The sequence below is a fragment of the Megachile rotundata genome, chromosome 6 (assembly GCF_050947335.1).
Source record: "Megachile rotundata isolate GNS110a chromosome 6, iyMegRotu1, whole genome shotgun sequence".
Classification (NCBI taxonomy): Eukaryota; Metazoa; Arthropoda; class Insecta; order Hymenoptera; family Megachilidae; genus Megachile; species Megachile rotundata.
The window spans coordinates 5,391,226-5,404,662 of NC_134988.1; the positions used below are offsets into that span (position 1 = coordinate 5,391,226).

The 13,437-nt window shown below is 39.9% G+C and overlaps 1 protein-coding gene across 1 annotated transcript; it reads left to right on the forward strand.

Annotated features, from left to right (window-relative positions):
* The first annotated feature begins 1,304 nt into the window (after positions 1-1,304).
* On the forward strand, positions 1,305-12,817 carry LOC100877239 (uncharacterized). Its single transcript, XM_012298473.2, has 13 exons — positions 1,305-3,594; positions 3,655-3,843; positions 3,917-4,152; positions 4,984-5,195; positions 6,273-6,349; positions 6,423-6,619; positions 6,683-6,843; positions 8,471-8,639; positions 8,756-8,949; positions 9,264-9,393; positions 9,472-9,661; positions 9,747-9,889; positions 9,949-12,817. Exons 1-13 carry the CDS (start codon positions 2,445-2,447, stop codon positions 12,031-12,033), a joined length of 5,133 nt encoding a protein of 1,710 aa, XP_012153863.2. The 5' UTR covers positions 1,305-2,444; the 3' UTR covers positions 12,034-12,817.
* Positions 12,818-13,437: the final 620 nt, after the last annotated feature.

Below are 13,437 nucleotides of genomic sequence, written 5' to 3' on the forward strand. Positions count from 1 at the left end.
TGTCAAATAATTATTACATATTTACTAATATTGATTTTACATTGTTTGTAATATATTCCGTGGGTCCTAAGATGCGTATTATGTGTTCAGAACAGATTGCACACTATAGTGTCTCTGGTCGATGATATAGGGAATGACGTAAGAATAGCAAAAAATTTTCTTTCGTCGCCAAAAACTATTCTCACAAATATCTTCTTTTGCAAAAAAGAGTTTATTCACAAAATTTGGTCAATATCGGTGCATGGTTTTCTGAAATTTCACCAAGAATTATATTATCTTATGAAATATTGACATTTTTGATTTATTAGACAGTAGAATACTTCAAAATACAATACTAAATGGGTCTGGAATATTTTAAATCTGCCACTATATATAAAACAATAAAAAATATATATAATTATCTTTAAAATTTATTTTCATTAGTTCTTAACTTTCATCACTAGGTAAGCATTTCAAGGGGTGTGAAATGCAGTTGTTTAAATTTTTGAATATAATGCTTCCAACCCGTTGTTAAAATATTTTTCTGATCATATTATATACATAAATCAATTTACAAGAATTGATAAAATGTAAAAACGTTTTATTTTAGGAAAAACAGCAATTTCTTGTTTTCATAGTTTCAAACTTTGCCACCAGATAGCGCTAGTAGGTCCATTTGCAGACAACGTGTTCGAAAATATAAATTTCAAAATAATGGTTGAGGCTACCGCAATGTTTCCAGCATTTTAAATTAATTACTTTACAAGGAACTATTGTCATTTATATTTTCTTTAGATATTAAATCGTCACGATAAATTCCTTCTGAACACAGTTTTAACATAAAATTCAATAAAGACGTTAATTTATATTCTAATGTTTCTAGAATCACCTTTCTGAAATTACACTATGTCATATTAGATTATACCGTATAATGGCAGCAGCAAGAAAGATTTTATGAATCATTCTTGTTTAAACAAAAGAAGTAAAATTTAGTCGGGCAATAGAAGATATATGGTATTTGTTACACACTTATAGAAGCCTTTGACAAAAGGAGTGTAAAATTGACTTTTGCTGTAGAAAGCGATTTTACATTAATTTCGATGTTTGTCACTAAACGGCGCTAGCGGTATAATTTTGAAATATCTACTGCTACTAACACCAGTTGTAGAAATTATAGTTCTTATAATTTGACGTTTTGCTTCTTAATCACTACGTCGCTAAACATATAAGTTAAAATGTTCAGCCTCAAGCCGTTTCAGATCTTCAAACTGTTTCACTTATTTTTTATGCTATTTTTAGGAACACTGCTATGTTCTTTAAGATTCTTCCGCATTTAAGATACATCCTCAAAGTACTCGATCACGTTTTAACAAATCCGTGATCACAAGAAATCGACAAACATCTTATTTTAGCTATTATCCAATTGCCCTAACAAATTGTATTTACAAAACGTCTCAGATACATAGCTTATATAATACAATGCGCAACTGTTGGCGAGAAATACAAGTTTATTACGGAAACATAGTAGAAATACACGCTGTTCGCCGTATATCACTTTCGGAGACCTTGAACAATTCTACATCTACCGAACAAGCATAACTTGCATAACGATTAAATAAACGAACACCTATCCGTTCGTTCCAGGATCTACAGCACAGCTCGATCAATCATTCCTCCCGAACAGTCGGAGTAGCCGAAGCGAGTAGCCAAAATTACGAATAAGCCACGCGTCATGATCAAAGATTTCGATCGAACCGTCAGACGGTCGCGAGCATCTGGATGGCTCCCAAAGGTTGCATACCAGACTTTAGCGCGAATCCGGGCCGCGAGTGTCCGTCCGCGGAGCGATAACCTTCGCGGAGTCTGAGCGTGTCGTGGGCGAGCTGGTGAAAAGTCGTACATTATTTTCGAGCTGTCCGTGGAATCGGTTGGTTCGAACGGCAATGTTTTCGGCTCGGAATTGCGCAACGTGTCGGCGGGGGACAGCATGGCGCTCGAGGAAGCTGCGATTCCTCTGCGATGCGCAAGCGCGGTCGGGGCTCGATCGGGCCGCCGTGTCGCGGCTGCTTCCGAAATGTTGATGCTAAATAAAACTCCTAGCTGCTTGGGACGATGCCATGCGTTCTAATTTTCACGAAGGCACGGCCGCTCGTGGACGTGGTGGCCCGGGGTCTGCCGCGTCGTTGGAGGCGGACGCGATAGTCTTCGCAGGCTGTCCGGCTGTTACCTGTTCCCTTCGTCGAGGAGAGGGAAAAAAGTTTCCGAGCAGCATCTCCATCGAGGACAACCTTCGGGAAAATCGGTAGGCCGTTTTTGCTGAACGTGATCGGACATCGGTCGCTGGCGCTGCTGATCGTGGCAGCCGACTAACCGGACCAGCCGTACCGAACCGACTAGTCGGCCAACGCTCGTTAACACCAGTGCTCGCTCCGTCAGCCGCTCTTCCATGCAAACGCTCCGGTGACATGGCTTCCGCCCTTTTGGGCAAGTGTATCGGCTTACTAGCGATCGTCCTTCTTCTCTACAGCTGCTGCTATGCCTTCAGGATACGCGAACACGCCGGCCAAACGGCCCCCTCGCCGCTGGACCAACCGCATCACGCCACTTGCACTTCCATCTTTGGCAGATGCCAGGAGAAGACGACCGCGACAACGTCGACTACTCGAAAGTGGCACGACGCGCCAGCATCGCGGCTTGCCAGCACTCGAAAACCACCTGTCGAGGTGACGTCGACCGATGATGACGACACGGGGACAGAGGGGATACGATCGAGATTCGAAAGAACTGGACGTGATGGGATCGCGGGAAAAGCTAGGAGCGTTCATGTCGACGATGACGAAGACGAGGTGGTCGTGGAGGTGGAGGACTCGGGGGAAGAAGTGGCGAGCGACGAACAGGTAGCAGAGGATTCTGATGAAGACGAAGATCAAGATGACGAGGAGGATGAGTCGGAAGAGCCGAAGACGATTCAGAAGTTTAAAAGAAAGTCTGTGGAAGATGAGAAAGAGTCGAAGGAGGACATGAAAACGAAAAGTGTAGAGGAAGAAGAAAAGGAGGAAGAAGAAGAGTCAAAGGAGGAAGAAAAAGAATCAAAGGATGATGAAGATGATGATGACGACGATGAAGATGAAGATGAAGACGAAGACGAAGACGAAGACGAGGACGAAGATGAAGAAGAAAAAGTAATTCCTACTCCTCCACCAAGAAAGCTAGAAAAGGTCAGGCACGCGGATAAAGACAAAGTTAGGTCAGCGGAAGTTGTAACTGTAGCACCTCCTCCGGAAAAGCCAAAGGTTAAACCCAAAGAAACACCCGAAACGGCGAAGAAATCTGAAGAAACACCAAAGAAAGCCGACAGGCCGAAAACGTTAACCGAAAGTCCGACAAAGTCGAGCGAGGCTTCGAAAAAAGTCGAATCCGCCAAGCCAACGAAACTTGAATCGGAATCGTCTAAACCTAAAGCAACAACGCAGTCGGAGGTGAAGAAGAAAGTTGCCGCGAAGGCGGAACCGCCGAAAGCGCAGGAACAACCGAAGAAATCGGAGAAAGGAAAAGTGAAAACAGCCGGTGTGAAATCCGTTCCGACTAAGCCCGCGGAAGTTAAACGATCCGATAGTGAGTATCGCGAGATCGCGTCTGTTTTAATTGGTATCTGATGCATATGATTGTTTGTAGAAGACGAGTCGAAAGATAAAAGGAAAACGCGGACGCGCGAGCCTTTTACTTTGGCACAATTGAACGATGCAATTCTACGAGTGCCGACCTTCGTGCCGAATTTTACGAGCATCGAAGATTTCGAGTGTCAGCAGCACGGCAGGATCTTCCTGAGACAGTTGAGGGGCTACAAGTTGTGGGCCCTGCAAAGTAAGTGATCTTCTATAAAATAAAAAATGTATGACTGAATACATCGCGATAATTCTGTTTGTTCGCGTGTCAGTGTTAGATTCGAGTGCAAAAATCCCGTCGGGCCTGTTGAGGGGAAACGTCAACCAGTTGGGAGATTTTGACGAGTGTTTGGGAATAATGGCACACGTGAAATTGGATGACAAGACCATAAAGGTGCAGGGCAAATATTGTTTAGCCAATATAGATTTGTACCCGGCTCGCCCGGACATGAAGCTTCCGGTTAATATGATGCAGTCGCGAGCTTTCGTACGAGGAAACATGAATGACGTAAGTGGACAATTTTTGTTTTGCGAATAGTATTCTAATCGTTTAATAATATTACTGATCTTTTTAATATATATTTAATAATCAAACAGGTTTATATATCATAAATACATATACATTTATTGTTACGTGGCAGCAATAGCAGGAGCAATAGCAACAATAGCAACAATAGTAACAGCAATAGCAATAGCAGTACTAATAACAATAGGAACAATAGCAACAATATCAACAGTAGCATCTACATTAAAAGCAATAGCAATAGCAACAATAGGAACAATAGCGACAATATCAACAATAGCAACAATAGTAATAGCAATAGCAATAGCTCCAATAGCAGTACTAATAAAAATAGGAACAGTAGCGACAATATCAACAATAGCAACTATAGTAACAGCAATAGCAATAGCAACAATAGCAAAAGTAGCAACAGCAACAGCAATAACAAAAGCAATAACAACAGCAATAGCAACAGTAATAGTAACAACCGTAGTAACAGCAATAGTAACAGCAATAGTAACAGCAATAGTAATAGTAGCAACAATAGCAACCGCAATAGCAACAATAGAAAAAATAGAAACAGCAACAGTAATAGTAGCAGCAAGAGCAACCGCAATAGCAACAATAGAAAAAACAGAAACAGCAACAGTAATAGTAGCAGCAATAGCAACAGCAACAACAATAATAACAGCAATAAAAACAGCAAAAACAGTAATAGCAATAGTAATTACAGCAATAACACTAACAACAATAACAATAACAATACTAGTAGCAATAGCAATAGCAGTAACAATAACAACAGCAACAATAATTACAACACTTATTCATATTTTCCAGCCTGGCCATTTTATTCCAAAATTCACGACAGTGAATTGGGCACTGTGCCTTCCAGCAGCGTGTTCCGCAGATGATGCACAAAGCGTACTGGAACAAGCGCTGAGAGATTACAATTCTACGATAGGAATAAAGTTCATAGTCGACGTTGATCCTAACATGTGTTACGTCAAACAGAAGTTACGAAGTTATTCCAAAGAAACTATAGGTGTTTTGTACGTATTCTTAGTTACATAGTAATCCACCCGCCTCGTACTATAATATACAGGATGATCTAACTGTCCTGTCTAAATAATTTACTTGCGAACCGTTCGTACAAAAAAATGGTTCGAACAAAATTTGTATAATATAGAGACATACGATGAATAATTAATATTTTACTATTTTATATTTTTATCGAGATACAAAATAGAGTTTTGTGGTTATAACGTATAAAATGCAACTCAAACGAGAAATGTGTTTTTTAGAAAATTTATTTCTGTAATGTATAAAGTGTAATTTAGCAAGAAACAGTATATTAGTAATTTGTATAGCACTGTAAGGGGAATTATAATTGTATATTTGTTTATAGGTATTTTTACGCAATGGTATTATAACCAGATTTCCAAATTTCCAAATTTCCAGATTTCCAGATTTACAAGTTTCCGGATTTTCAGATTTCCAAATTTCCAAATTTCCAAATTTCCAAATTCCCAAATTCCCAAATACTCAAATTTCCAAATTCCCAAATTTCTAAATTCCGAAATTTCTAAATTTCCAAATTTCCAAATTTCCAAATTTCCAAATTTCCAAGTTCTCAAGTTCCGAAGTTCCCAAATTCTCAAATTCCTAAATTCCCAAATTTCCAAATTTCCAAATTTTCAAACTTCCAAATTCCCAAATTTCCAAATTTCCAAATTTCCAAGTTCCCAAGTTCCCAAGTTCCCAAGTTCCCAAGTTCCTAAATTCCCAAATTCCCAAATTTCCAAATTTCCAAGTTCCCAAATTCCCAAATTCTCAAATTCCCAAATTCCCAAATTTCCAAATTTCCAAATTCCCAAATTTCCAAATTCCCAAATTTCCAAATTTCCAAATTTCCAAGTTCCCAAATTTCCAAATTCCCAAATTTCCAAATTCCCAAATTCCCAAATTTCCAAATTTCCAAATTTCCAAGTTCGCAAGTTCCTAAATTCCCAAATTCCCAAATTCCCAAATTCTCAAATTTCTAAATTCCCAAATTTCCAAACTTCCAAATTTCCAAATTTCCAAGTATAACACTATAAGGGGAATTATAATTGTATATTTGTTTACAGGTATTTTTACGCAATGGTATTATGTCTCGTCGTTGTGGCGACCGTGAGAGACTACCTGGTTGTATCAGAAGGAAAAGGTAAATTCTCAAACGAGTAACACAGTTTCGCTATTTGAAAATGATGTCTTCACCGTTTCCTCATTTTCAACAGGAAATTATTCGGAGAGAATAATAATGTCCTTTTCCTTACGAAGAACCATAAGATCTTTATTGAAAAAGGGATCGAACAAAGCGGAAATCACGTGCATTCACGGAATAAGAGCGCTCGTAACGATCGTTCTTTACATCGCTCATCAGCTTATACCAATCTCAAGATTACCCTTTTCCAATCGAATCGAACTTACGGAGGTAAGGATAAAAATCTATCGATAGTCAATTAGTGTCACTTAATTTTGATGTTTATTGGAACAGGTGGCGAACAATCCAGTTAGCTCCGTCTTAAGGGGATCAATGGTTTATACGGACTCCTTTTTATTGCTCAGCGGTGTTCTGACTGCTTACAATATGGCGCATGAATTTGTACAACGCGGCGAAATCCGCTGGTTTTGTCGTTTTATCGCAAGATATATTAGGTAACTTTTAGTTATTTTTTAGACGAAACTGTTTTAGGTCAAATTATTACATTTCTAAACTTTTGCATTTTCAATTTTTGTTCTTTTAAATGTTCATATGCTTGTACTTTTCAGTTTTTAGATTTTCAAATCTTTGTACTGCTAATTTTTCAAATTTTCAAGTTTTTGTAGTTTTGAATTTATTAATTTTATAAGTTCTAAACACAAAAATTTGAAAAATTTATGGAATTCCAAATTCTAGATTACTACAACTTCCATATATTTAAAACTTCAACTATTCAAATTTTCATATAACCTATTTTCCAGATTTTAAAATTTCTAAATCTCCAAATTCATGAATTTATAAATTCCAAATTTTCAAATTCCCACATTTCCAAGTTTCTAAATTTCCAAATTTCCAAATTCCCAAACTTTCAAATTTCCAAATTTCCTAATTTCCAAATTCCCATTTTCCCAAATTCCCATCTTCCCAAATTCTCATATTCTCAAATTCCCAAATTCTCAAATTCCCAAATACCCAAATTTCCAAATACCCAAATACCCAAATTCCCAAATACCCAAATACCCAAATTCCCAAATACCCAAATTTCCAAATTCCCAAATTCCCAAATTCCCGAATTCCCAAATTCCCAAATTTCCAAATTCCCAAATTCCCAAATTTCCAAATTTCCAAATTCCCATTTTCCCAAATTCCCATCTTCCCAAATTCTCATATTCTCAAATTCCCAAATTCTCAAATTCCCAAATACCCAAATTTCCAAATACCCAAATACCCAAATTCCCAAATACCCAAATTCCCAAATACCCAAATTTCCAAATTCCCAAATTCCCAAATTCCCGAATTCCCAAATTCCCAAATTTCCAAATTCCCAAATTCCCAAATTCCCAAATTTCCAAATTTCCAAATTCCCATTTTCCCAAATTCCCATCTTCCCAAATTCTCATATTCTCAAATTCCCAAATTCCCAAATTCCCAAATTCTCAAATTCCCAAATTCCCAAATTCCCAAATACCCAAATTTCCAAATACCCAAATACCCAAATTCCCAAATACCCAAATTTCCAAATTCCCAAATTCCCAAATTCCTAAATTCCCAAATTCCCAAATTCCCAAATACCCAAATTCCCAAATACCCAAATACCCAAATTTCCAAATATCAAAATTCCTTAATTCTCAAATCCCTGATTTCCCAAATCCCCTTTCTAAAATCCCTAAATTTTTAAATTCCTAAATTTCTAAATTCCTACATTCAAAAACTAAAAAATTCAAAACTTGCATAACTCCAAATTTCCAAATTCCCCACTTCCAAATTTAAAAATTTCCAAAATTCTAAAATATAGAAATTACCAAATTTCCAAAATTCTAAAATATAGAAATTACCAAATTTCCTAAATTATAAAATTCTCCATTTTCTAAACTGCCAAGAAAGCAAATTTCTCTCAGGAAATCTCTAAACCTCCATACTTCCAGTTCTCCAAATATCCCAAAATTCCCTCTTAAATTTTCAAACTAAAATCCCAGACGTCTATCTACAATAATCACGAAATCCCTTGCAATGTACAAATATCACGGCTCTTTTTTAACAACCATAAAAAACAACCTCAAAATAAAAAAAAATTGCTTTTAGGTTAACTCCAGCGTTACTCGCCGTGGTGTTTTGGTATGCGTACGTAATGGAACACACGGGAACGGGACCACAATGGAACAGCATCATACTGCCAAACGCCGAGCTTTGCAAGAGCAACGCGTGGACGAATTTACTGTATATACAAAATTTCTTTCCTTTCGAAGAAATGGTATCTAAATCATTTCAAATTGTCTAAGATATCCGAGATTTTTGCGTATAAATCTTTTCGTTATCAGACATCACCCCAATTACTTGTTTAATGTACTTTTTATTTCATTCTTTTAGTGCGCTACTCATACGCATCAGTTGGCATTGGACATGCAACTGTCGTTGTTAGCTCCGATGTTAGTATTTTTCTTAGAGTTTAAGCCGATCGTCGGAGTTATTTTAGTATTCTTCTTCGTTTTACTATCAGCCACGCTTCGTTATATAGCGACGATGAACAACTATCTTTCCTTAGTGATTTTTCACGGAATGTCGTAAGTTTATTTTCATCATTTACCAAATTTCATATAAAGAACCTACTTGATCTTCTTATTTTGAATTCATCACATACTCTTCTGAGTGACCTTCAGAAAGTTTCAACCTTTGCTCATAATTCACCTAAGTGTATTACATATAGTCTAAAATGTCTCTAAACTTTTTCACTCTATTATACCATACGTTTGTCGTCTCCTTAATTTTTAATAAACACCAAGCAAAGAAAAAATTCTGAAGATCATGTAACCTTGGCATACGTCAATATCAAGATCACTTTTTGAATTATTCACATTGTACCATCTTTTGATTTCAGACTAAAGCACCTTTACAGGACCGCAAATTTAATTTACGTATTGCCATTGCATAGAGCCACGCCATACATGTTTGGCGTAACGCTTGGTGTGCTGCTGCGTTACACCGGAAAAGACGTCAGGATCCACAAGGTATCACCTGTTGTGATTCGAACAAGGTCTTTCGTCCAGTGACCGTGACCTGTCGTAAACTTGATGCACCAATTTCAGGTGTTGGTGATCTTGGGATGGTTAATCGCGATGGCCTTGGGATCGTGGTCGTTATTTTCACCCTGGCACTTGGCCAGGAGGGACTACGTGTACGATGCTGAAGAAGCAACCCATTACGCCGTTATCAGTCCGGTTGTGTGGGCTTTGGCCTTGTGCTGGCTCATATTTGCATGCTACACGAATCACGGAGGTCTGTTTCATGTCAGTCAACGAAATTCTACGAATTATTTAATCAACGGTTTCTGGCGAACTCGCTGCAATGATATTTATTGCAGGTCCAATAAACAGATTCCTCTCGAATCACTGGTTGGTGATCTTCAGCAGAATTTCGTACGCGGTGTACTTGACGCAATTCACAGTATTCTTCTACAACGTTGGGACCACCAGATACTCCAGCGAGTTTCAGCCTCATAGAGCCGTACGTGATTTAAGACCCAGAAGGTCGTCGTACAAATTAATCACTCGAACAATTTTCAGATTGATCCAGTGGAAGCAACCACGGTCGTGGTCGTATCGATTGTCGTCACTCTGTTCTTCGACGTTCCTATGCAAGAAATCAAAAACGTGGTAATGGAAAGTACCGATGCATTGTCGACGGATGTCCCCAGCAAAGAAACATCCTCCGAGACTCAGGAGGAGAAAAAGCAAGTGAAAATAGGGGAAATCGAGGAGAAGAAGGTTTTCGAAGAAGACGAAATATCCTCCACCGGATGGGACTGGCAGAGAGACATAGTGGACGGTGGGGTAAAGTACAGTCACGAGGTGGTGGAGGATGAGGAACAGGTGGAGCTGCCGATCCTGAAGAAGGCAGGTGGACGAAGGAGATCGTTCATCGGTCACGATTCGGAGACGGAGGAGGCGATTCCAGCTTGGGAGTGGATCAAGGAATCGAACAGAAGATTATCGAAAGACGACGAGGAGTACAGAAGAAGAGGAAGACGAAGCAGAAGCAGTCAAAGGGATTACGAGGAGCCGGAGGACGACGCGCTGGATCTCTCCAGGATGCAACAGGAGCGAGAAGAAGCTATTAAGCGAAGCAGACGCTCGCTCTCCAGGAGTCTCGACGCTAAGAGATTGTCAACACGGGAGAGCGAGAACGAGGAGGAGTACGAGAGGAGGAGAGACGAAGAGGAGGAGGAGGAAGATCCGAGACGTTACAGAGGGAGATCCGAATCCAGAGGGAGATCCGTGATTAGGGAATCGGACGATTATCGTTCGTGGGAGTTGGTCGGTAAGGAACGTTCATCCTCCAGAGGTCCGGACTCTAAAAGGCTCTTCAGCAAATCGGAGGAACGCGAGCCCGCGCAAAGACAAACAAGAGCCCATCCCTCGCTCTTGAAACCCGGCGACGGCAGGCGAGCGTTCTCCTCCGAGAGCGAAGACGAGCTTTCCTCGCAGCGTAGGAAAATCGAAAAAAGACATCCTGCCGTGGAGCCGAGGATAAGCGACGAAGAGGATTGGGAGAGCGAGTTGAGGATACGTAGGAAACAATTTATGGAGAAGCTGACGACGCAGCAGCACCAGCCGGGCTCCTACGAAGACGAGGAAGATTTAAGTTCCTTGAGAAGGAGATCATCGGCGGAGGGGAAGATAGCCCTCCTCAAGGATCCCTCGGCGAACGACAACATGGATTCATGGACGATCAGTGTGGGCTCGCGGGTGGCTCAGCTCGGTTCGTCCCAAGAGCGTAGCGAGCCCGAAGAGGACGCAGCGTACGCTCGACGAAGGGAGTACCGTGAACGTGCTCCACCTCCCAGGGAAGAGATTCCAAGCGAGGAAGAGCCTACATGGGACGAATCGCGAAGGCGATCTTACACCAGCAGTAGTCAGATCACCTCCGTAGAGGAGGACGAGGACGTAGCCGAGTTCAACTTTGTCCTGACAAAGGACAGCAAGAGAATATCGGTCCAGGACCTCTCCAAACTACCCCAGGATGACTCTGATCTGGCAGACTCTGGGTGGAACGTTGTAAAGACCGAGGGTAACGAAGGCGTGCCCAAGGCTGGCTCCATGGGACTGTTCAAGAGAGAGTCGATCGTGAAAAGTCAGGCAAGCGAGGAGGATCCCGAGTACCTTCTTCCAGAAAGGCCTAAGCTGGTGCAGCAGGAAAGGGAACATCCCTTCAAGAAGGCTTGGCAGATGCAGAAATCCCGGTCAGAGGAGGACGGCTCCGCGTACGTCATCAAAGAGTCCAAGGAACAACCGAAAGAGAAGTTGAAGAAGGAGGTTCCTGAAGAGAAAAAGGAAGCCGGGGGTGAACAGTACGAGGACATGGGCGCATTCGCGGATGATGAGTCTGAGTCCGTCAGTCTGGCACGCAGCAGGAGCACGGACACGGAGGAAAACACCAGGACCAGCTCGAAATCCGAGGAGACGGAGTCGGTGGAACGGAGCGACGCGAGCATCGAAGCTAACAAAGCTAATTCGAGATCATCGGACGCGGAGGAGGACTCTCTGAGGCTTAATTGGCCGTCTGAGGAGGAGCAGTCGGATGTTTATAAAACAGGAGCGAGGAGCAAATCGGAGGAGGTGGAGTGGAGCTGGGAACGGGAGGAGACTTGACAAGAAATAGATAATAAACGTAAATATAACGAGGTCAATTATGCGACGGGGGAAAAGGAATTGTGCAGGATCGTCGGGAACCAAGTTTCGAAGGATAACGCGGATCCTGAGAGAGACGACGATCGATACGTACATTTGTATTGCCTTTTGAAGCAGTGGCGCACTCAGGATTTTTATCCTGCAGCGACTCTAGTTGAACAAATAAAAATATTTTTAATACCACGCAAATTTGAAGTTCAATTCTGTATTTTGAAAAAATAAAATCTTTTACTGCATTTTATAAATTATTTTATAAATAGATAATTCGTAATGATTTATAAAATTTATAGAAATAGGAGGTATAAATTAGAAAAGGAATTTGAACCGGGATTTTTGGAAAATTTTTTAGTAGTTTTTTATTCTAGTGTTTTTTGGTACTCTGAGTGCGCCACTGTTTCAAAGTGTGTATTTTTATCGGGGAACGATTTCCACAGTTTTCGATTTTCTGTTTTTCTCGAATTCAACATCTTCATATGTACCGAATGTGTTGTTATTATGCATTGAATGTAACTGTGGAACTAGATATTAAAATGTTATGGATATCGAAACCGATGCAAATAATTATTTACATTAACACGTTCGCTAAGCGCGGATTACGTGCTTTTTAAGTAGAATTCGAGGCGTGACTTTTTCATTATTTATATTTCAGTGTATTTTGAACTGAGTGCTGGTAGCGAACGCGTTAATTATAAATGACGATTAGATTTTGAACAAAATGTCAAATAAAAATTATGCTCATCTTTTATTTCGGTTTGTCTTTATTGTTTTATGTTAACTGGTGAAATTATGGTATTTTGGGGGGGATACATGTTGTGGGTGTAATTGTCAGTAGTGAAATTTTTAATTTGGAGTTTGAAAATTGGGGATTTTGAAAATTTTTGAGTTTTAGGGTTTGGAAATTTTGGGACTTGTGAATTTACAGATTTTGGAATTTGAAGAGATAGAAATTTGGGGGATTGGGAATTTTGGGAATTGGGGATTTGAGAATTTGGGCATTTGCGGATTTGAGAATTTGGAGAGTTGAGTATTTGGGAATTTAGGAATTTGGGGATTTGGGCATTTTGGAATTTAGAAATTTTGGGATTTGAGTATTCGGGAATATATAAATTTGGAGATTTGAGGATTTGGGAATTTGGATATTTGAGAATTTGTGAATTCGAAAATTTGAGGATTTGGGTATTTGGAAATTTAAGAATTTTGAGAATTTTTGTATTTGAGTATTTGGGAAATTGGAAATTTGCGAATTTGAGAAATTGAGGTTTTGAGAATTTAGAAAATGGAGAATTCGAGGATCTGAGAATTTAGGGATTTAAGTATTGGGGAATTAAAGAATTAGAGTATTTATTCTTGCCAAAACTTAGCAAT

Excerpts from the sequence above, each read along its gene's own strand:
- LOC100877239 (XM_012298473.2), top strand. The coding sequence starts at position 2,445 with ATGGCTTCCGCCCTTTTGGGCAAGTGTATCGGCTTACTAGCGATCGTC. Across the intron at positions 6,350-6,422 it reads GGTTGTATCAGAAGGAAAAG|GAAATTATTCGGAGAGAATA; the intron begins GTAAATTCTCAA and ends CATTTTCAACAG. Across the intron at positions 8,950-9,263 it reads GTGATTTTTCACGGAATGTC|ACTAAAGCACCTTTACAGGA; the intron begins GTAAGTTTATTT and ends TTTTGATTTCAG.